The following is a 25584-nucleotide window of genomic DNA, read 5'->3' on the forward strand; positions in this document are numbered from 1 at the left end:
GGATTCGAAGTAAGTTTTTACTCGACTCGTGGCAAATATATGTTCTTCTTAACCAATTATTCTAATTTATACCTGCTTGCTTACCAGGTAGAAACTATACACCATTTTATTTAAAACCGACTATAACTCCGCTCCTAGGATATTTTTAGTGTTAGAATTAATAATAAGTGGATTTCAAATCTTTAAAACTTGATTAGCTTGAATATATCTTGTCCATTTTAATTAGATTTCTTGATTGAGACATAATTTATTAATATAGCCACAATTTTAGTAATTGATTTGACATAAACAAGAAAATATTTCGAAAAGTACTTGCTACATTCATGCTTTGTAATTTAATAAAACCCTCATTTTTATTAATCACATTTTCAAGCATCTTGGTAAAAAGATTTCATTAATAGTACCTATGATGTTTATTTATTTACTCTACGTTGAATGCGTATAAATACAACACAACTAAATTATTTAAGGTTGATATTTCCATCATAAACCGCTGTTGTTTTCCAAAGATGTCTCTTTAAGAGGAAGTGTTTAAAAGCTTACGTTTCGCCTTCTCGGAACAAGCGGTTTATCCGACGCATTTAACTTGAGCTCGTTCCTCTTAAGTTACTCAACAAGGCTTGACATGCTACAACTTTTAAGGACACACATTATTGCAAAACTTTCTACCGGCACAACATTCACTTCCAGACCCAACACCGATGTTTAATGCTGAACGTCAATTCCGAATACTGCTTTTCGACAATACTTAACATTAAAACTTATGATTCTAGCAACGTATTCTTTTTTGTTTCTGTCATTATATTCCAAAAATCCAATTCTTTTCAGTCGTTATATTGATGCAAATATTGAGTTAATCGTGATTGCGCACCAAGTGGTTTATTTTGCTCTAGTGTTACAAACTACTATTAAACGTCAGTCGAAGAATTCCTGAGATAAATGATTGTCATTGAAAGATTTGCACTTCAGCAACCACTACCCAAATCACCAAGAGTAACGGTACTTTGATCGCTGATTGGCTAAGCTTAGCCAACCACGATACAGCTCCGTCCCCTTCAACTCACCTCTATAAGCAGACATGTTTTATTGGCAGTTTCATTTTAGTACCTGTTGTCTGAAGCTGGCTCTCCACAGTTAGGCCGAAATGCCTCAAGAATTAAATTACATTAACAATATTTAAACGCAGTGTGATCTGGAAATCTAGATGATACATTTAAGTCAACAGTAATTTTATTTCTTTGAATATTTAGGATATTCTAAACAAAAACTCTTATATTACTATAATTATTTATATTATTACTGGTACAACGCATGAATTCACCTGCAGCAGACCATATATTTTTATTTGAGGCTTTAAAACTGTGTATTAAATGTACAATTTAATATATTACTATAATGTTATAAGAATAAATATGGCCTTGTTGGAGGGCTTTATTATTTTCCTCTAACTTTAAAGAATACGCCGCCGCTGGTTGAAGACAATGCCTTGTTAGCCGGATGAGCAGATTCGTTAAACATCAAAGCTACGTAATTTTTGTGTCCTTTGCCTGACTTATTGTCGATTAAAGATTACCTTTATATCCTTACTGTAATTATGTTACCTTTTGTAACAGTACTTATAATTTTGCTTCGTTCTTAGTCTTGTAGGGCATTAGTACTTTTGTAGAGATAGTGTTGAAACTATAATCAATTCTAAAATGACATAGGCTAATACTTGATGGTTTGACAGTATTTTATTCCTTATACAAGATTTATTTTGACCATAACGTATCATCTTCTCGTGTTTATCATATTGTAAAACATATTGCTTACGTTTCATGACGTTTGTGATTTAATACCGTTTTACAAAGTCAAATTTTATTGTACCTAAAATACGCCTATTGTTCTTTGAATCAAAATTACGTTTACGTCTCAGGCGGTTTCAAATTCTAGTTATGAGTAGGGCTACTTTAATTTTTGCTGCAGTTAGAAGAAAATTTAAAATTGTGGTTTTCTATAGTTTTTTTAGCTTATTTATTCTTAATTCCAGAACCAAAATAGTTCTGTTGCATATGTATAAGGCATGAGTGCATCGTGATCCATTAGTTAGACCGAGTTATTAGTTACTCCTGGTGGGAGTTGATGGTTTAACTACCAGTTAAACCACTCCAGACTCAAATATCACTGTGTGACATTTTAAACGTTAACACATCCGAACCAAAGTTGACGTTATAAAATGTTATAAAATAGGTAGAGGTTTTCCACTCTTTACTACCGCGAGGCAAGAGCATCAAATAATAATAGAAATACTAGAAGAAATAATAAAAATTATTTATGTAGGAATTGTTACATTTTTTTTAGCTCAACACATTAATCTGCTGTTTTATAGCGAAATATAAAGCAAAAGAAGAAAACCTATATTTTTTTACTCAATAGAAAGTAGCCGAAAAAGAAATTTTCTATAGTATATAATGTAACCAATCACTTTAAAAAACATTTATAGAATTCAGAAGCCCTTCCTCGCCTCTCCTTCCAATTCTTTTAATATATTTCATATTTTTAACATTCTCGCTGCCTTCGTCTAGTCTGTTGCTTAATCACAGTTTTTCAATAGCTAAGTATTACAGGAAGTGATAAAAAAATACAAACGTTCCAATTTTGTTTTATGAAAAGGACACAACACTTCATGAAAATCATAAAATGAAAATGTCTATCAAAATAAAAACGTGTTGAAAGGGAACAGTGGTTTTATTTTTATTTCTTTGATTTATTAAACTTTTTATTAAATATTAATGACAAGTTTCCTAAATGTTACTAACGTTTCGGTAGAACCTCAAAGTTGATTAGATGAGCTTTGAAACACAAAAATCGTTACCGAAAGCTTAAGATATCTTAGCTTTTAAGCTTAAGCGGTCGGTGCTATAATCATCTTTGAAGTTATCCAAGTTATCCTTTTCAAACAAGATAACTTAGTTTTCTATAAAATACCTCGAGAACAATTTTTATAAGATAGAGGTAGATAGTTAACTATATTTGGTGTGGTTGCAATGTTTATTCTTTGTTTTTTTTTTGGGTGATGGAAGGATTATGAAGGAAACATGATTTTTCCACTAATTACTAAACACTAATTATTAGAACTGAACTAAAGAATACAGATCACAATACGTTTGCATTCGTCGACCAACCACCTACGACTTTTAATAGTATTGTGTTTAGTCTTTTTATTAAGTGAATGTTTTAGAGTTAGTGAAGTTGACACCCAGCAAGGTGGTTGTGATTCCTGACTTATGCGTCTCACAACGCTCTGGTACCATTAGTTTCTTTTATCCTAGTTTGTAATAATGTGTTAGTTTAGTTATTTACCTGAAGAAGAGATCAGATTGCAGATGTAGAAACGTAGTGTTTCTGATTTTTTGTATCACTGAACGATGGCAAATGTCCGGAAAATCCTGTTTCTTTCGCAAAGTTTAGCTTGACACGTGTAAAATCAACTGTCAAGTGCATGATAAACAGAGCCAATTGCAAAGGGAATCTCAAAATACCAATTTTTGTACAATTTGTTTGAATAACATAGCCGATATTAAATGCTATAATTTATTTTGTCAATATTTGAAAGGTCTTTACTCCGAAAAAAGTGAGTCGTTTCAAAAACATTTACTTAGTTCATTCTTGTTTTTAAGATTAGGAATGTATAACAAGGGTTCAATTAGAACTGGTATTGATTAAGATGTGAGTGTAAGTGAGAAAAGCGTGAAGACGATACATCTTTCTCACGCCTCACATTTAATAAACGGGTCGTGATGGGAAGGGGTGGAGGAGCCAATACCGACATTCTTGTCCAGCTGATGGCCGTCACTGCATACCTACCCTGGCAGCGGGCGCTTACTTTTATACGAGTAGTTTACCAGTAATGTACGATATGAATGTGTTTATTGGTTCTTTACATCTTTATAAAGCAGTGATTAAATGTTTTCTTTTATTTGTAGGTTGTAATTAGTTAATAATTGCACCGTCAAAAATCTAATAAACATAAAATCAGCTTTGATTACTCGTATTTGAACCCAAATACGATTGTGACTTGCTGTAGTTTATTTAAAACCTGTACCTATAAAGTTTACTTGAAAACTATTATTTCAAAATTACAGAATATCATTATTATCCTCATTATTACTGCTATTACGATTGGAATACAAACCACTCTAGATACTTTCAATTTATAATATAAATTAATAAATAGTTTAGGGGACATTTATTAAACTTATTAAGAATTTGTATTTGGGATTTTTTAATTTATAGTTTTTTGCAATTGGAAGGAGAGGAAAAACTCGATTTCGTGAGGTAATTCTCACAATGTGACATATAACAACTCAAAACACGCCCAACAACGTTTAAATAAATATTGTTGTCTTCTTTCAATTCAAAATGGCGAGAGTTTAAGCTTATAACTTAATATTTTGATTTTAACAATTGGCAGACCTTTTCCAAATTATGCATATTTCAATTTAGATAAATTCTGTATTAAATTAATACTTTACGTTGTTATGGTTATGATCAAACATTCTCCCAGTCCAAAGATAGATTCTGTTTAATTTTTAATCTTCCTCTAGTACTGTACAATTAACACAAGGTTACATAATTTTTAAATTAATTTAACCCACCTTTTAATGGTCTATCATATGATGGGTTACAGGTTATTGTAACACATTTTGGTCATCTGGGGAGGATATCCTGAAGTGTTTGTTACTTTAATCAATCTTGCAGTTAAGATAAATAATAATTGCGTTTATTTCACACAGAAACAGTGTAAAGGAACAATTTTAATGGGACACTAGTAAACTATATATAAGTCTACTGAAAAGATTTGATATTTTGTGTGTTATTCATATGATGGATCACATATGGGGTTGGAAAATTGAAGAAAGTTATTCTTTGGAAAATTAAACTTCCGTCTTTATACCTCTCCGCCTGATATCAGGAGAATGAACTCATCTATAGTCTTGAAATTTTCATGAAGTTTAACTTCCATATAAGCAATATATTTTATGATGGTGCATGGAATATGAAATTGGCTGAGCATTAGTGAAAACTTAAACACTGTTCTTATAGGCAACGAGGAAAAAGCCGAATAAATAAATTTCTAAACAAACTGAGTACAATCATGTCATTTTAACATAGTAACACTAGTAGCCTAGTGAAATGAGCTACATAGACTTGAAATGTTACGCTTAAAAGCAACCTCAGTTTGCAAAGCAAGAAAAGTTCAACATCATATTAGTAAATCTGTCGATGTTCCAGAATTGCTTAATATGATAGTAACACTAAAATATTAGTTGTCACTAACGTGCAATACTATAATTACCACGAAACATATTGTCTATAATATGTAGACTGGTACGTTTAATTTGGATTTGTTCAATAAAAGGGAGGTTGCAAGTATCCTGCCTGGTAAACGAAAACAGTTCAATATACGATAAAATTACTGAAATTATGGAACACAGAAATTAATGTAGGATTAACTTAATCAAGCAAGGTTCCTTTATAAAAGAAGTGCATGATAGTAATATGTAGAATAATAATTCACTATTTTTATGATTAGCCAAGTATCCTGTGAATAAGTTCATGACAGGTAAGTGGCAGATGAGACAAATGATCGATTGTTGTAAGTTTAGTGCAGTAGAAGTAAGCTATAACAATGTGTTATTCAGTGACAATGAAGATACTTCTTGTGGAAGTGACACATTATCAATTACGGTCCGGGAGTCTAGAGCTATATTTGCATTGTATGAGTATACAACACAGTTTCGTGAAATCGATAGAGGAATTCTCATAAAAAATAAACCTTTCAGCCAAATAGTTATAGTGAGGGTAACAATGAGAGGGTATCTAAATGATTAAAACTATTAGTCTAGAGCTATATTTGCATTGTATGAGTATACAACACAGTTTCGTGAAATCGATAGAGGAATTCACATAAAAAATAAACCTTTCAGCCAAATAGTTATAGTGAGGGTAACAATGAGAGGGTATCTAAATGATTAAAACTATTAGTCTAGAGCTATATTTGCATTGCATGAGTATACAACACAGTTTCGTGAAATCGATAGAGGAATTCTCATAAAAAATAAACCTTTCAGCCAAATAGTTATAGTGAGGGTAACAATGAGAGGGTATCTAAATGATTAAAACTATTAGTCTAGAGCTATATTTGCATTGTATGAGTATACAACACAGTTTCGTGAAATCGATAGAGGAATTCTCATAAAAAATAAAGCTTTCAGCCAAATAGTTATAGTGAGGGTAACAATGAGAGGGTATCTAAATGATTAAAACTATTAGTCTAGAGCTATATTTGCATTGTATGAGTATACAACACAGTTTCGTGAAATCGATAGAGGAATTCTCATACAAAATAAACCTTTCAGCCAAATAGTTATAGTGAGGGTAACAATGAGAGGGTATCTAAATGATTAAAACTATTAATCTAGAGCTATATTTGCATTGTATGAGTATACAACACAGTTTCGTGAAATCGATAGAGGAATTCTCATAAAAAATAAACCTTTCAGCCAAATAGTTATAGTGAGGGTAACAATGAGAGGGTATCTAAATGATTAAAACTATTTAATGATAGTTGTTTAACTCTTCTTTTATTTGTCTTGATACTTATAAAACCATACCTCACATACGTAAATGAAAATTGCCAGCATCCATTAACCAGATAAAGATGTACTATTTTGCTGGAAAAGGCATCTATATACCTCTTAACTACATGTTAAACACTGATATGACTATTTTTGAGTTTCTAACGGGTGTTTATAAGTGTGTAAAGTAAAACAATATAATCGATGAAAATATATAGTTTAATCAAATTCCACTTCAAGGAAAATTACGAGTAAATCCTCCATTGTTTTATCGAAAGTTTGCGTTTTTATACAAAGAAAATTGGCTCTTTGCTCAGGGAATATTATCATCTAGGTAGACAAGCGCTATGAAGATGAAGATTATAGGAATTGCGTGAATAGTCTATTAGAAAAAACAGGTAGATATAAAAGTAATTTTAAGAATAGTTTTACCGAATCCATATGCATAATGAAAAGGAGGCATGGGAAGAGACAAATTTAAAGGTCAGGTCATCTATGATCAACTAATACAACTTGGATTTAGATTGAACATTCATAACAAATTAGTTAGCAGTTTCTTATAAGAGATCATGAACAAGAAACAAAGATGTGATTATTTTGAAAGATAAAAGAGATTGGCGTTTAGTCAGTCCCTTACTCAAACCAGATTATTTGGAAAATTTACCGGGGCCCGGGCCCTTAGGGTGGCTTGGTCGAACTCCGCCATCCGTCTATTTCAAGGGATTGTATTGACGGATGGGTTAACTCAATCTAATAACTGTAACTTACTACTGGAATCTTATTATCATTAACATAATAATAAAATGTTGTAATTGGATAACGGTGAGGGGAAGGGGTGAAGTGGTGTGGCGGGGGCGCAGTAGCGGGACATGAAGAGGTCTGGCCGAATATTTTTTTCTGGAGCTTTCCAAAGCTGACTACATCCCTGCATATAGTATATTCTTGGGCAAAAGTTGTATCATGAATACCTTTATAGTACAGTAGGAGGCATGTAGCTGTGCGCAATACCGGAGCAGGCAAAGGTTGTACAGTCACGCGAAAAAATCTGTCTGTATAATCACCAGCAAGCGGGGATGGTACAGATGGAGCCAGGGATCTGTACGCGCGCGGGCCGAGCAACCGCCTGATTAGCGGCGGGGGAAAGAGGCATCTTTTCCAAGAATATTGGGCATTCCCTTAGAGCCTAACCTTCGGTATTCTCGTGACCCAAGAGGCAAGAACTGGAATATTTATTGATTTATTTAGTTGTCTCATGGTAATATTAAAGTAAAACAGGTTCCAATAGTTCAGTCCTTTTAAATCAATCACAGAAAGACAGCGCGTAGGTGAGGTCAATGTTTCATGGACGGCTAGTAGAGCCTCGGCCGCGCGCTCAGATTCCTTGAGCCATCTGTATGCGGTGGCAGTGTCTAGTACACGTTTGCAGAAACGCACGCAGTTCTCCCCCTGGCAATGCCAAGACAAAACCCCATTGGCTAAGGTCACGGACACAGCTACACCTCTCCTAATGTAACCTTAGTGCTTCGTGAGAACTTAGTGTCAGTATATTTATCCTAGTTCTAGATTCATGGATTGATAATTAGTAAATACTCGTGGCTTAGCACATATGGTAGACAAGGTGGGAGTACGCCTTCAGATGTGTCGCGTAACAGGCTTCACGTTGCTTGTAAAAATTTCAAATTCCATGTTTGGATATGCACCATTCGTAAACTCTATCTATGTAGAAATGAAGTTTCATGAAAAATTTAACATCTGCATATGAAATATTTTGCCACATGTCACTCTTAAATTTACATATTCAAGTTCATTACCATATTCGGTTTCATAACACTGCTCAAATAATAAAAGTTTCGGTTAGCTAGGCAGGGTACAACAACGTAAGAGTGATCTGAAATTGAATCTTGTCACCGACGTTGGACATTGACTTTGCGCTCTGTTATTTTTTCTCTCCTCTCCATGTATAATAATGTGACATATTAGAATCTCACATGCTCGTACTCAGGTTGTTTACAAATTTATGTATTCTACTATGTTCTCGATGCCATCATGTTTAGACAAAGACCAATATAAAAATAAGCTAACGCTCTGTGGAATCTCATAGGGTGACTTCTACCATAATCGAACTTAGTGTTGCTTTTGCAGTATAAAAATAACTCTTCATGCAAACTCTCTATAGGTCAGTTTGCTTTCGAGATATCGTGCGGATAGACAGACAAAAATGAAATTTTCCCAACCTCACTAATAATAGATTTCACTAATGCTCAGCCAAAAATGATGGAGCCTTATGGTATTTTTCAAACAAAAGTAGCCACATAACAGGTACTTACTATTCCAGTGTTCATAGTTTACAGTATCCGATATCAAGCGAAATTTCGTCTGGCTCAGTTGGTTTCAGTTTTTTTAGAAATTGAATTTCAGCTGAAAGTGTCAACAGCTGTTAGTTGTTTTTTAAATTGGGATTCTGTTTCATGAATATTATTATTACTTTTCCGAATTCAAAAACATTCCGGAAAACTTTTATAATTTTTCTCTTTATAAGAACCTTCTTCGGACGAATATTAAAAAATTGCCGTCTTGGCTCGGCCGTTATCGAGTTCTTTTAACGACAAATTTAACACTTAATTTGCATTTATAAAGATTTACATAACAAACTATAGAAGGATATTTGTCTTAAGTGTTAAAATATACTGACTTAACTTTATTTTAAATAAATTACGTAAAATGTAATTAAACATACCTTTTTGTCCCCAAATAAACCTATTTCAGTGAGTGAGGTTATGTTGAGGAGGTAAATCCATGGCATTGGCTTGATATTGATCACTGGTCGATTTAGGAACGGAAACGGATACGAATCAGTATAACTACCAGCTGACAGCATGTTGACCGACCGACATTTTGTTTTCTCAGTTAACCTCATCAGATACTGACCGCGTTGTAATTTTAACCTCTACATACCGAAGCTGGTAATTCAGGTTATTTACCACAGCCATAATGAAAGTTGCTTGAATGCGTTACTTACATATATATATATATATATATACATGGTATTACTCGAATAATGAACTAAGGTGACTTTACATGTGGGGTTGGGTATAGAACATAAATTTGAAACATCCTAACTAATCTCGAATAAGAAGACTAACCTAATTGTTTATATACAGGTAAATTTTCCTCAAGTGCTCAAATTTATCTCTTATTTACGGGAATGGATAAATGTAAATTGTTATGTTCCAAGTAACAATAGATTTGTAAGAAATTCTAAACTAAAAACGTTATCAAGGATCCATTAGAGAAAAAGGTATGAATCATATCAACTAAAATTTCTAAATATCAATTATAATTTGATATGGAGCTTCATTGACACAATTATTTGCTGAGCGAAGCGAGCCAGTATATCGGTTAAGTAGATAGATACATCCGTGCAGATTTGTCCCCACATTATCTCGAGATGAGTTAATTTACACCAAAGATATTTGGCAAAAAATTTGGAGTATTGAATAGTAAGCCACAGTTGCAAGTAGAGTATTTCCAGTCAATAGACCGGAATGTATTACAATTTCTAGAATTAGATACGTCCATACTTTTCAATTTGTTTTATTACATTGGTTCGGTTTCCGAAATCTGCACATTTATTATACAGGTATTTCGGTAAGAAATTGGCATTTAAAAAGAAAGTAACAGATTATTCAATAATGAAAAAAACCTAATCTTGTAATTGCAGTTGTCACAGACTATTCAATAATAATTAGGTTAACGGTAGTTTTAGGACGGTTGGCAACTAACTGAAATAATGCAAAATGTCTGTGCAAACTTTACCTGCCTCTCCCTGCTCTAATTTCCGTTTCGGCTGTCAAATATTGATGTGGGTAATGACGTCATGAGCGTGGCAGATCTTGCTCAAAATCATGTTTACTTCGATTGACAACAGCCATTTCTTTTACATGTCTATTAGTTTTGAGACTTATTCGAAAAAGACTGAATGTTACTCGTATTTCCAATGTTATAAATTAATTGAAACATTTACTAAATCACAAATTTACTATTTCTCATTGACAATTTGTAATAAAGTTATTTTTCATTTATAATGTAACTGACTGTTATCTGGGGCTTCGCACGTAATTTTTAAAATCAAAGTCCATAGCCTACTTACTCAAAGCATTTATGAAGTAATATGAAGGTCCTGTCTAATCTTTTTGAAACTTTAGTAGGCATACGATCAGGTACATATTATTTCAGTGTGTATGGTTAGAAAATCAAAGGTTGAGGGACTAATTCTTGTATCATGTTTTGCGTTTTAAGGGCTATTTCTGGTTCCAATTAATTATACTGCCTTTGCCACAGCTGAGTTTGCCTTTTTACCCGATTAAGAACATAGGTCTCAAAACCGTCTTTAGTAAAAAAAAAAACACATATTTCCAGCTCCTGTCCTGTCAAAAATACGTGTATTTTCAGTCTAGGATATTTACAGTGCTACAGTAGAATTTGTCACGTTATTCTTGATAAATAGAATAGATGTAAACACGTTGGACTGAGAGACCTAATTCTGTCACTTAAGTCTCTTGCAATTTTCTTTGGGTCTAAGATATTTCCAGTGCCATAGTTGAGTTCGCCTTTTTCTCACAACGAAGAAAATATACATACATACTTGAGACTGAGAAATCCAGTACGGTAAAAAACATACTCCCGGAATAAAGGGGAAATACTTAGGAAGTTTATGAAACATTTTAGTAATCATTTATGGTAGGTTTGAGTTGAATAAGGCTCGGTTTTCTGACTGCAGTTTGGGGAAGAATGACTCGTTGAGGCATGTTAATGTAAAAATGACACATCTAAATGTCAAGTAAGCTCTTCGGTTTTGAGTTTCTAGACATTTTTGTACTAAACATTCACAGTTATTATAAAACGTAAATATTATAATTCAAATAGTGATTGAATTAATTAAACGTGGTTGTGCTGACATAAAGCAGTTTTCTTTCGCGTGAAAACTAAACCAACAAACAAACAGGCACTTTCGCGTTTATAATATTATTAGGACATCAATGATAATTATAATTAAGATACGGAGGCTTACATTGTTTAATGTTATTAAGTTTTTCAACTAGTGATAGAAACAGTGAACAAAACAATTAGCAAAGGGCATTTCTCTAGGAGATATTGAATATTTGGGATGTTCCAAACACCGCATTGTTACTCCCAAGCTGGCGGTAATTGTAAGAGCTGGAGAATTTCTGTGAGAAACAATTTAATTTGAAATTAAAGCGTGTATTCTCCTATTTCAAGAGACAATGCGACGTAGGAACTAATTTAATGGTAATTTGTGTAAGTCGCTTTGAGAACATAGCTCAAAGAGAAAACTGTTATTCTATATGTTATATTTTCTGATAAATTTACGCGATACAGTTCTTTTGTTCTTTAGAAATTCATGTACTGATTGTTACTGTAATTTTCAGGTTCTTGATCGCAGGCCCTGACAAAGGACAAATATTTTAAGAGGCATAAATTAATAATAGCAATCATACAATTCATTCTAAAATATAAATTTAGATGATAACCAAGCAACTAAGCCAGTTGAACAATTCATTCTAGAACGACAAGGTTACGGAGATTATAACTGAATTGACATAATGTGAATGATACATTTTCAAAAATTCACAGTCTTCCCTTCTGTGAAAGTGAAATACAAGCCAAAGGAATATTTTGGAAGAATACATAATTAAACAGTAGAACTGACTACAATATTTAAGGGGGAAAACTTTTGAAGTTTCCTCATTTAAAATGAAGTTATGATTGTAATGCGCAACGGTGCAACAAAGAAAATGTAAGCTAAAGTGTACTGTACATTGAGGTTCTGTATCATGCAAATTTCGAGCACCAAACAGAACACACAAGTTTAGTTGAGAGTAAAATGCACCATTACCTCATGGACGAGGAAGACTACACCTTGAACTGGACGGAAGCTGGGAGCAACTCGACTGTAGAAGAGTCCCTATGGTTGGACTCCCCCAGATTTTGGACCAATCCGGTCGTGATAGTCCAAGCTACGGCACTGTGCTTGGTCATTATCTTGACGGTGTGCGGGAATCTCCTGGTGATCCTCGCGGTCTGGCATACCTCCGCACTCCGTGCTCCTACCCACATGCTGATCGTCAACCTGGCAGTGGCGGACTTCCTCCTGGGTGCCACAGTCCTTCCGTTCTCCGCCACCATGGAGATTTATGAAGGTAATGAAATTTATATAATTGTAATAATAAATAATAATAATTGTAATATAACAAATACCAAGGTTTTTCACACACAGCACCTTTTCAACACCTTTCCTCCGGTAGAAAAAATTATCCTTAGAATTATTTTTTATTAATTAAAATTGGACATTTTTGATTAATAATACAAACTGTTCCAAATTTGGCTATTTGGGTCCCTCTATTATAAATGTCGAGAATCATTCACTATGAGATGTTTAGAAAGAGAGTAGAAAAATAAAATATAAATACATACAATTTGTGAGAATCAGTATAGTATACATGAATAACACACACGGTAAGTCACCACCACCGCTACTGCCACCGCCAACATGCTGGTCTCATGGGGGTGGCGGTGAGGTCCTTAAAACCACTAGCCCAAAAGCGGCATACCAATAACGGACAGACACAAACAATTTAGTGGCAACAGTAACCATGAACAATTTAGTGGTAACCAACAACAGTAACCATGACATTACATAATTTATATGATCTGTTATATCCCAAAAGATCTCAGGATTTAACTGGCTTTCAAACACATCATAATAAACATCTAACATCTACATTCAAAGATAATTATACACTTTTTCAACCGTTATATAAGAATAAGATTAAAAACTATGGCGTATTCTTTTATTTATTGAAAATCAATTATAGTTTCGAATGATGGAGGTTTTTAATTACTGTTGGAAGCTGGACAACAATCCGAACACTAGGTGTTGGTACATCAGATAAAGGTAAAGTCTCTTAAATATGGAACAATCTCGCTCTTTAATCTATACGATTGCCTTTCCACACACACTCTACATATTTTTATGTAACGCAAAACATTAATTACGTGATACTTTAATTAAATAGTTAAAACAAAATTTACGTTATATTAAACTATATATGAATAATCACTTAGCGAACTCTTCAGAAAAGTGCTGTACTATCGATGTTTTGTTGAATCACCTTATCAAATAATATTTTTTATAAAAACACGTTTCGGTTTTCAGAATTAATAAAGTTTCATTTATTAACAAAATAACTGGAAAGAAAAGTTAAAACAAAATAAATTTATTACTATTTTGACGTTGTAATTAGTTGAAAATATACTTGGAGCAAGTAATAACGATGACGTGTCCACGTCAGAGGGTACACAAGTTTAATCCTTTCCATCTTGTTCTATAACTAGACAGGTGCAAAATTAGACGGGTGTTTGACGTTGCTTCATTTTTCCTCTACACGTGTTAAAGTAAATGCCTATATACATTCAAAACTAAAAATACTAACTAAAGAATACATATCATCATCATCTGGAAGCCTAGAGTTGTATAGTACAAAACAAGAATAATATTATTCCTCAGCAACTAATATAAGAATACGTTGACGCTCTCAGTAAAATACCCCACAACTTTATTTTCGACTTAAGGAATTCAAGAACTACAAGAGCTTTCTGAAAGAGATCAATTATGGAATTAAATTGCTTGTCAGTCAGCAATATAGTTGAAACACAAGCAAAAACAATACTGTTTTAATAATTTAAAATCAAGTATTACAATACAGAAATGTTGTTTGAAACCTCGTATTATGAAACAAAACAACACACAATTAGTTCATAACTGAAAGCAGAACATGACCATTGTGTATAAGCAGCATTATGCGTTGGATAAGTAATAATTAATTGATATTTGTACAACACGTTATAGTCTCATTTTACGTGTTTGGTTCTAGATTATAATTTTGAGATCCAATGTTTTTGTTGTAAAGCTTTACTCCAGGCGTGTAACTATTGAGTTTTAAAACGTTTTTGTTTATTTAACATGTTCAAATGATTTATACAATTAATTGGGACGATTAAAAATATGTCATAGGAGTAAGCATTTAAGTTAAAATCCCGGAAGACAAAAAAATATAAACATTTTTTGACAATACCACGCCCTTTAAAGACATTTTGCAGAGATTTTTAAACAGTCTCAATACAAAATCTTTAAGCAATCGGTTATAATTTGTTAACAGTATGTTTAGGAATTTATAAGTCCTAATGGAAGGACGAGTTTACCAAAGAATTATGTAAGCAAATGGCATTTTCTAACTGAAATATAACTTAAAAGAATGCATTTCTTCTTAAATAAAAATTTCTCACTTTAATAAAAGTTCAAACTTTTTCAGATAATACATATAAATTTCATCTTTCATCGTTTTTCTGTAGACCCGAATGCAAAAATAGCCTATGTTACTACTTCAAAGCGTACAATTTCTCGTTGAATAGTCAGTAAAAGTATACATTTTTATTTTATTCAAAGGGTTGTGACTAAAACATTTAAAGTTCTGAAAGTTTCTTTAATTATAACACACGAAAAATGATTCCATCATAAAACTTTTTAAGTAAGGTTTTCTACATAATGATTTTAACAGATGACAATCCTTAGAATGTGGTGTTAGAAGTTTTTAACTCCTAAAGGAAAAATATCCATACCGACCTTATTACTGTTAAATATGAAAGATTTAACATTTTCAAGAATAAAAATCCTTGATTCTGTAGGTTAGTGAAATGAAGGTTTGTGTTGATCAGGCAAATGGCTCTTTGGACCCGTTCTATGCTCGCTGTGGACCACTCTGGATGTGTTGTGCTGCACAGCCTCTATCCTCTCTCTCTGTGTCATCTCCGTGGATCGTTACGTGGGGGTGTCACGGCCTCTCTCCTACTCGCGAATTATCAGCAAGAGACGTGCATACTGCCTCATCGCCGGTATCTGGGCCCTCGCTCTCGCCATCAGGTAAGTCCTTGGAGTACTGTACAGCCTCCATCCTCTCTCTCTCTCTCTCTCTCTCTCTCTCTCTCTCTCAAAGAAAAAAATAGTCTACCCTATTTTATTTGAGACAAATTTGAGCGAAAGGTTCGAATATACACAATAATTGCGAGAAAAGGATTAGCTTGGTAACTACGAGTGTATCTGTTCCAGTATCGCTCCTCCGCTGGGTTGGCGGGAAGAGGTCCTGCCTCCAGGAGAATGCCACGTCAACAAACAGCTCGGCTACGTGATCTTCTCAGCCTGCGGGTCCTTCTACCTGCCGGCACTTGTGATCCTGGTGTTGTACTCTCTGGTGTATCGGGCCGCTGCAAGACACTCGCGCCTTGCTCTACTCTGGCAGCAGGGTCACCAGAAGTGACGTCACACTCAGAGTGCACGTGGGCAACTCTCGGCCCCGAGCTAGTCTCCACACCATCACCTACACCGGTGACAACGTCCACAAGGTAGGCTGTTCCAGAAGACCGTTGCTAGTCAATACGGTTACGTTGTCAACACTAGCACCTACACCGGTGACAACGTCCACAAGGTAGGCTGTTGCAGAAGACCGTTGCTAATTAATACGGTTACGTTGTCAACCTTACTGGTTGGCAATTGAGGTAGTTTTGAACGAAATCTGAACAATACGGACATTGATTTGTTTAACACATAATAGTTTAGGAAACCAGACGCAATTTGCATTGTATGCACACATAATTTGAAATCCATAGATCAATAATCCTTAGGAATCGACTGATGTAAAACGATCTTAAACATTACTCCATATGAAATACGCTGAACTTTCGAGTATTGAGTTTAGCTCTCTTTCACCGTCCTCTTGATGCAGTGTTTGAAATCTGTCACTGGTACAGATTGACTTTTGGGATCTAGAGTCCGCGTCTGTCTGAATAGATCCAACAAAACATCGTGGACGAAGAAGTTCCAAACGAACTCTTTGCATCGTTTTGACATCAGAGACACTTAAGCTCAAAGGAGCACTGTCTGGTTACCCAGCAACAATTCTGTGCAATGTAGATTCCACCGCGATGAATCATCTTAGTTTGCGGTTGAGACGTTTTTTGGCAAAGCATATTGAAATATTTACTCTCCTTAAAACCATTATCGATTGGATAAAGTCTTTCATGTGTAAGATTTTCCACATCACATCAAGTGTTTGGTTTACTCAAGAAGACGTTAATTTATTTAAATTCATTCAACGTTTTATATACGTTTTCTATACATATAAACGCTAGTACTTGATAATTCTGTATGAAAAGTTTTACGAACAACAATGTCGGGGAGATCATTAGAGATGGAATAAGCTCTATCGATACGAATGCTGAAGCGGAATTCAATGCTTTGGAGCGGAATAGATAAATAATGACAATGTTGAATCTTGTTGTTTTCGTTCCGTTACAGGAATTTCCATCGATCATTTCTGTATCGCGTACTGGCATCGAAAAATAGTTCTCTGTTCCTTACCTAATATTAATTGTTACAAGGTAATGAATAAACAAATTACTACAAATTGGTTCAGTGATCAAAACAGCTGAGGAGCTTTAATAAATACTGTAGTACTAGCACATAACCGGCTTCGTACCCAACTTCCTGCTGAATAATAGAGATGACATAGGCATATACTAGTTAAATTGTATACAAAACGCTCTACAGATAAAGTAATGGCCACTGAAGAATATTCTATTCTCCAAATCCATAGGTAAATTGTTGTATTGTAGGTTCGGAGAGCAGTTATTTAATGCCTTAATATTGAGAGAGTGAAACAAGTATTGTAAATTACCAAGTTACCGAATACAAATTGAATAGCCCCGACAAGTTCTTTAAACTTTAAACCAATGTGGAGGAACATTTAATTCGAAATCCACAGTTGTCTTAGTGAAATCACTTTAATGAAATACAGTGGAGTCCTATAATATTTCAAATAGGCAAAAGTGCTATGATGCTCAAAATATTATGTTTGATGACTTAATATCATATTTAATGTACGTAACGTGTGCATATTTCTCAATTTCCTGCTTACAAATTTAATATTCTGTATGGCAAGCGCCAATCCCCAGACAGAGTGAGGTAAGGGATGACATTACACACTGATTGCCATTAGGGCTGACTCACCACCTCATAGCTCCTCCCCCTGCGACCTAAATTACGCTCTCGCTCCGAACGTTTTGCCCCATCATGTTTTTTCATGTACTTTGGGGCGATGTGAGTAAAATACGTAAGTATTCATCCAACTGTGTCTTCTAATTTTGTGTATGATTTTAACTGACGGTGGGCCAAATATTTAGACGCCTAATGCAGGTTAAAAAGAATAACATACTGTAAATGAATTTTTAGAAGACAATTTCTAAGTTAAGATTAATGTCCATTATTATCATGTTAACTGTATAATCTTCTTGCTTGTTTGACCCTCGTCATGCATATACATATGTTTACAACAATAAATCATTTTGATAGATTGATTTCACAGAAAACTCCTTTCATCCATCCACCTTATCTTTAAATAAATATTGTGCAGTTTCAACAAAAATTCAAGAAAACATGAAAAGTAAAGTAGAAAAAAGTTGTAGTGTAGCACCCACATCGCACCATTCATAAATAATGAGAACTACCTTTAATACTATGTGATAAATTAGAATGACTGACCAGAATAGTAAACAGTGTGAAATTACAATAGGTTATTAGCTACAAGCGAGGCAAGAAAAGGGATACACCTATATAGTTATAATTTTGATTTTACTCATATTACTTTGATCTTTGACTTGAATTTAATTTGATTCTGCTTTGTTGTAGCTATGATGTATTTGTTTTTCTTATTTATTATATTAAGTGTGTGTGTGTGTGTGTGTGTGTAATTATACAGATTTATATTGTAAATTTCACGTTTTCATTACGTTATTTTTTCCATAAGAAGTTTTTACAGTACAAATTCTTTTAATTAGTTTATTCATGCTGCTGATTGCGTCTCGATCTCCACACACACAGATTAAGTCCATGTGGAGATCATTTCCTGTTTTTGTATATATGTGTAATTTGTACATAATATACATACATACATACATATATATATATATATATATATATATATAGAAATATAAGGAAATAAATATTTATTAATTCATTCGACCTTAGGAAGCATACAGCTGTTCGACCTCTCCCACCTTGATGGTGTCGGCCAGCGCACCGCATACTCCTAACGGAACCCTGGACCGCCGCTCCTTCCTGCAGAGAGGGAGTGACGCCTCCAGGATCCTAATACCCGGCTTAGACGGGCGAGTGGTCAAGTTCCAGAGGGAGAAGAAGGCAGCCAAATCCTTGGCGATCGTAGTGGGAGGGTTTCTCCTCTGCTGGTTCCCTTTCTTTATAATTCTTCCTCTTGGTAAGCCTAAATTCTGCAAAACACAAAACAAAAGGGATATTTAAAAAACACAAAAAACGGTGTGTCGATTTGTTAAAGCTGTTCACAAAAGTAGTATAAATTCATGCCAATAATTTGTTCGCAGACTCAAATACGTAAACGATATCAGAGACCATAAACAATTCCAGCCTGAGAATGACGAAAGACATTGGTTAAGGTGACGAGTAAACAAGTCATTATCCTAGCAGAACAATTTCGTAAACTTTCATTTGTCGTCGAGATAAGAATAGATTCGAGCATTCATACCAATCAAGCATAGGGATTCACTCCTTTGAATTCCAGCTGTGGTAATTTAGCCAATCACCTTTTTAATTTTTCTTTCTTCATTCACAGCTCATTTTTCTACTGGCGAAGATACTTTTACGCTTTCTATTTTAGTCCGATCAACAAATACTGTGACAGGTAACCAAAACGCTTTGGTGTAAAAATATAAAAAATGCAAGCATCCCAATTTGATAAGTTATTACATATAACATAAGCCATTGAGGGAGAGCATATATTTTAGTATGAAGAGGGATATTTTTTTATTTAACGCATCAAAGTAATCTTAGGACTTCCCGTGATGCATCCTCTTACAATTAATTCTTCTGTTTTCACACTATCCCTTTATAAATCTTTAGTGAAATCTTAATCCTATGTTGACTAATACCTTTGTATATCTAAAAATAACATCTTCTGTAATACACCTTTTGTAAATATATTATATTACTCACTATAACGGCCCAATAACAATGTATACTAAACTTCCCTTCGTTATACTATAATCTATACTCATCATGCTCTGTGCACCTCATTTCACAGTTTTTCCTTACCATCTTAAATTTATGAGAGAATTTTATGCTAAAACTCCAAAATTTGATCTTCAAGAGAATTCTTTGATGCACAAAATTCAATTAGGAATTATATAAAGGGGACAAGAGACGGGTTATATAAGGTTACGAAGCTTTCTGTATTTATGACAGATTGAACTAATAACAACGAGATTGTAATAATTACTTCTCACTTAATTCCAATCAAAGTGGGTGAAATTATATGCTGGTATATACCAGCATGTTAGCTTCATCAGGGCAATATTTATAAGGTCGGCTAAATGAAATTTCTCAAGTGAGAATGAACCCTTCAAAAATAGTTCCTCAAGGCCATCACTAAGTCCTTTCTCGTGAGAACAGAGTAGATATATTTCTACATTGATTTCTATTACCAACTTGGTAGTGATGTTATTAATATTTTTGTTCTTAGAAATGATCATCTGAACATTTATAAGACAATGGGTAGGAACTTATATATATATATCCGGTGAGATATATCCTATTACTAATCCTCTTTTCATAATATTCCTACAAGTCCTATATTCATACAGGACTACATAACTGAAGATAGCAATAATTTGATGCTGTATAAACAGTAAAAATTGAAATATATTTCCTAAATATGTTCTTGATCACTTTCTTTATATATATGTTTATTTCATGATTGCTGAAACACGCATCACCTTATAAAAGTTATGAAAGGTTACTATGGCATTGGTTTGTTTAAAACATTTCTCATAGTAGACCTGTTACAGTGAATTTAAATGTTATATATACCTATATAATTGAAAAAAACCTGCAACTTTGAAGATAATTATTGCACCTCAATATTTACACAAGTAGTATTGCTTGAAGTTTTAATGCGTCATGTACATTACTATTCGTGAAGTAATCATGATGTTCTGTGAGAATTTCAACTGTATCAGATGACAAGGACGTAGCCAGTCGGGGAGTCCAAGGGGTACGGACCCCCTCCCCAAATTTTCAGTTACTTTTTTAGTAAACGTTTATTATTATTTAAATAATTCAATATTACTGACATGTATTGCTGAAAGACCGTTCTCAACAAAGAAACGGGTCAAGAAATCTTTAAGGAACAAAATGGGGCCTTACTACTCTATACAACGGAAAAATATCAGTTGTCTGGGTCTCCAAAATTTGTCCTGGCTGCGTTCTTGTCAGATGATGCAATAGCATCTCTGATACAACAGGAATCCGTGTAACTACCAAGCTGCACGGGACAGAACTACTGGGGTCTCCCACGCTGTAATATGTCACGGGTTCGGTTACAGACGCAGCGTGCGCCTCCTGTGAGTTGTCGGGGCTGCCGTTCACCTTGGCCTTCTGGCTGGGCTACCTCAACAGTTGCTTGAACCCCTTCATCTACGCCTGTTCCTCCCGCGAGCTGAGACGTGCCTTCATGGGTCTGGTGAGAGTGCGGCGGGGGAACCTACGTCACAGCAACATCAACCTGACCTACACCAGCACCACGTCGCTGAAGAGGGTATGAGTGGCGTCGGCCGACCCTTGGCAGGGGCTGCCCGTCGTGCGTCTGGCCCGGGGGCCTGTGGACCTCGGGGGGCTCGTGCACCACGAGACCCGGGAGAGGAGTTTCAAGTACGTCACTGGACGGAGGGCCAGCGCCGACAAGAGGAAAGCGTCTACGCTATAACTGTTCAGTGGACTAGGGTGATTCTACGTATATTTGTGACTGTCAACAACCTTGACTTTTCAGGCCAAAAGATGTTTGTTAATTTCACGGTGTCTGCATTCCTCATTTGTTAAGTGTTTTCATTGATTAACGGAGAGTAAGCATATTTAGTTGTATGATTATATACTCTAAGGAAAGATCATGCAGAGTATTATGACAAGATCTAGCAATGAGGCATTCCGAGTATTCTACAGTTTGTTTTTTAATGTTCGATACATCCTTGCGTGTTTCGAGACCATTCCTCAAAGTAACCTATTGACTACTTACAGTACTTCAAAAATAAATCCTCATGTGCTGAAAGTAATCGAAATAAATCAGATTAATTTTAACGAATTTTAAAGATTTGTATTTATGCCCTCAGGGTTTATAATTTCTCGTCTGGCATTTCTCTTGTATAATTACTAGAGCCTATTGGCCTCATATCGTAAAAAGATTACACAGGAGATTCACACTCCATAACTCATAAAAAATTGGTTTTTCTCGTTTTCATTAAAAATGACGTAAATATATTAGTTGTGCAAAAATTAAATGTAAAAAATATCATTGATATTTAAGTACCAAATATAGATTATCGTGATAATCTGTTCGTGACAAATGCACATCTATACGTGACGCAAAGCTGTCCTTTTATACACTTCCTGCGTATAAAAGTACATCAACGTAACCGAAGAACTTTTAATATAAACAAAGCCTTCAATGTTCCTTAAAAAAATAAGTAAAAAATAAGCTGTAACAGTGTAATAGCTTTTAATTTTTTGTAAATTCGTAACCGTCAAATCCCAATTATTATGTGTACAAATCGATACAACGCCCTTTCTGCAAATAGTGATGAACGCCAATAGAGGTTCCAAGTTGAAACCTCGCAGGGACGGGGGAATCTGTCCCTAGAGGAGCGATCGTCATTAATAAAGATGCAACAGAGCATATTTAAATAATAAAACTAATGTCAGAAGTCAATATTGATTATGTGAAAGTTTTAATTGCCTGTATTGTACACTAAAGTAACGTTTTTGTGGAAAACATTTCAATGTGATATTCAATTCAGTTGTAACTTATTTGATGTTATATTATGTACAGTGTAATAAATTAGTTGTTTGTGCTCTAAAGTGGAGTAATTAATATCCTACTCTTTTAATTTTAAATAAACTATTTTCAAAACTAGATCTTACTGGTGAGAGAAAGAACAATGGGAACAAAAGATGGATTAGAAAACAAATTGAGCAAGAAAAGTTCTCCTTTTTTAATTAGTTTAACTTTCATTGTGGTTCCGAGGTTAAGAAGTTTTAATTATAATTGGAAGTGTTGAAGATTCCGCACAATTTAGATTGCATTACTAGCTGAACTTTTCCAAAACGATAGAGAAAATTTATTCATCATTTGTTAGTCATATAAATGATAATTGTATGGATGTAATTATTTTTATTCAAAAGCGAGCACTTGAGACAATGATGAGGGGGGTTAGAGCCATTTCGCTCTTCATACGAACATATCTCAGATATTTATGAACTTCGCCTAAGGTCTAAGGTGCTCTAATTTTGATCGGAGCTAAATAGGGAGGAATCCAAAAGGGTTAAAAATACCGAATAATAATTTTTTTACCCGTGGGATAAACTTTCATAGTTTACCACGCTTGTAACCCCATATATATATATAGATATACTAGTATCAGCCAATAACATAAGAAACTATATGTTACGTAAAATTCGTTGATTAAGAAAGACATGCATGGGCAGTTTCAACAAGATCTATACATTTGCCCTATCTGTTTTCACACTGGGACATAAATAATCTCTCTGTATAAAAATGAAATAACGTTTGTTAATCCCACTAAACCACGAGAACGGCTGGACCGATTTGGTTAATTTTGGTTTTGAAATATTTGTAGAAGTCCAAGGAAGGTTGAAAAGGCGAAAAAATTAGAAAATTTTCAGAGAATATTTAATAAATCTGGGAAATAATTGTAATATTTACGACACGTAATCCAGTTAACAGACCCTAAACAGCTGTTGACACTTCCAGTTCACCGAAGAAAATAATGTATAAGTATACAGTGTTTGATCAGTAGTGTTATGCAGATTGCTATCAAAGAGACAAATTTACTATCTAATTTTTATTTTAGATTGCACCAGTGACGAATAAACCATCTATTATTGAAAATAACATTTAAACGGTGTTCTAAAACGCACCTTGATGAAAAAAGATATGAATGTTTTGCACATAAGGTTATCGAAACAGGTTGCCTCCCATGACAGTTTTACTGTAGTTGAAGGGAAATTAGTGGGCATGGCACACTATTCCTCTTATACCAGAATAGAATACAAGCGACGGAATTATATACAGGTATATTGACTAAAGTAGTTTTTTAGGCTTACGTATGCACATATTTTCTTTGTCGGGGTAAAATTCATTATTACTTATAGCACCATCGCAGCACCATCTTATACATATTAGAAAGAAATCAAAATTTGCAATAATCAAAATCAATTTAAAAACGCATCTCAAGCTCCTTTTGGAGTCCAAGGCTTTCTACTCTGTTGATGAATTCATGTCAAGCCGCTGGGATATTTGAGATTGCTGGATCTGAGGTCAATGCGATTGTGACCTGAATGATTGCAAGAATTGTGAGTGTGAGGTTGTGTGAATGTGTGGATGATCTCGTGTAAATGGACTTATAAAAACTGTTGACGATTGCGATACGATGTAAAAATTGTTAAAAGAATGCAATAAAGAGATTATTATTATTATTATTATTATTATAGAAACATCGCAGACCACAAATAAATGGTTTAAATCTAAGTTGGGTCCAAACCCCACATAAGTGTTAATTTTCTTGGTTAGTGCAACAACATAAACTCAACTGTAGCAACGTAAATAAAGTAGAGCGGAAGTGAATTTAATCGGTCGTACCTGACTCTTTTGAACCGCAGTAACTTTTCAGTCGTACGTAAATTATATATTTCACCCAGCAGGGATCACTTCTGGCTGGTTTATACCTACCAGTTGAACCCACCACTGGGCACAGCAAAAACCGATGTGCCACTTCAATCTGGGCAACCTTATGGATGTCCAGTAGCGGCACATCACTAACCGCAAATGTTGAGATTCATGGGCAATTCGATAGGTCTAGCCTACTGTGGAGGATGGCTGTTGGAGTTGGTGGGGTTTGTTCCCTTACCTCAGAGGCTCTTGTTAACCTCAACAAGGGTGTGCCACCCCCTGCCTACTTTGACTGGAGAGGCTGGTTCACAGCTGGCCTCCCTTCTTCCGGGATGACTTTGAGATGTAGTGCCGTAATTCTTCCTCATGGATCTCGATAGGAGGCGGCCCCTACTCCCTAACCTTACCCATCCTGAATATCCTATCACTCCGGAAGCAGCGCAAAGGTCCTTACAGGACTAAGTGCAATTTATAAGCTTCTTGTCCTAAGAGAACAAAAAAAGTTATATATTTTCTTTATCGAAATATAAGTAAACAATCACTATGGTACCGTACTTGAAAAATCTTTGACAGAAAGTAAATTAAAAGAGCCGATAGTATTCACTTTTTAATCTAAGTTGGTTCTTGTCGATATATTCTTTTATCGCGGTGCAAGAAAAACTCAACTATTGCGCTTGAAATAACTTAGAAAATTAATCTAAACGGACGGAAGTTGAAACTTTTTTGGGCAAATTAGGTTTGGGATGCTTATATGATTTTATATATATAAAATCATATAAGCATATACATTTATTCAAACAACAAAACCTAAAATAGAACCAATCAAAAGTTTATTTACGTTTTGAATTTCTCATCCATGGATACTAAAATAATATGTACCTAATATGTACGCAAATAGTTTTAAAAATTGTGGGGCTCCATACTATTACATCATAAATGCTTTCACTAAATAAGCTACGGTCTTCGATTTTGAAAATCGCTCGTGAAGCCGCGGGTAACTGTTAGTAATAACTAATTGAAACTCCTTTTATTAACGAGTAATTTTAAAATGCATCATTCTG

The 25584-nt window shown here is 34.4% G+C and overlaps 1 protein-coding gene across 1 annotated transcript in view; it reads left to right on the forward strand.

Moving 5' to 3' along the window:
- The window catches only part of LOC124354608 (alpha-1A adrenergic receptor-like), a 36670-nt gene extending 13989 nt beyond the window's left edge, over nt 1-22681 (forward strand). Inside the window, 6 exon segments of the mRNA XM_046805208.1 lie at nt 12071-12841; nt 15417-15621; nt 15808-15979; nt 15981-16100; nt 18781-19027; nt 21168-22681. Of these exon segments, the coding sequence (XP_046661164.1) occupies nt 12526-12841; nt 15417-15621; nt 15808-15979; nt 15981-16100; nt 18781-19027; nt 21168-21385 (1278 nt within the window). The 5' untranslated portion in view covers nt 12071-12525 and the 3' untranslated portion in view covers nt 21386-22681.
- Nucleotides 22682-25584: the final 2903 nt, after the last annotated feature.

The sequence above is a fragment of the Homalodisca vitripennis genome, chromosome 1 (assembly GCF_021130785.1).
Source record: "Homalodisca vitripennis isolate AUS2020 chromosome 1, UT_GWSS_2.1, whole genome shotgun sequence".
Lineage (NCBI taxonomy): Eukaryota > Metazoa > Arthropoda > Insecta > Hemiptera > Cicadellidae > Homalodisca > Homalodisca vitripennis.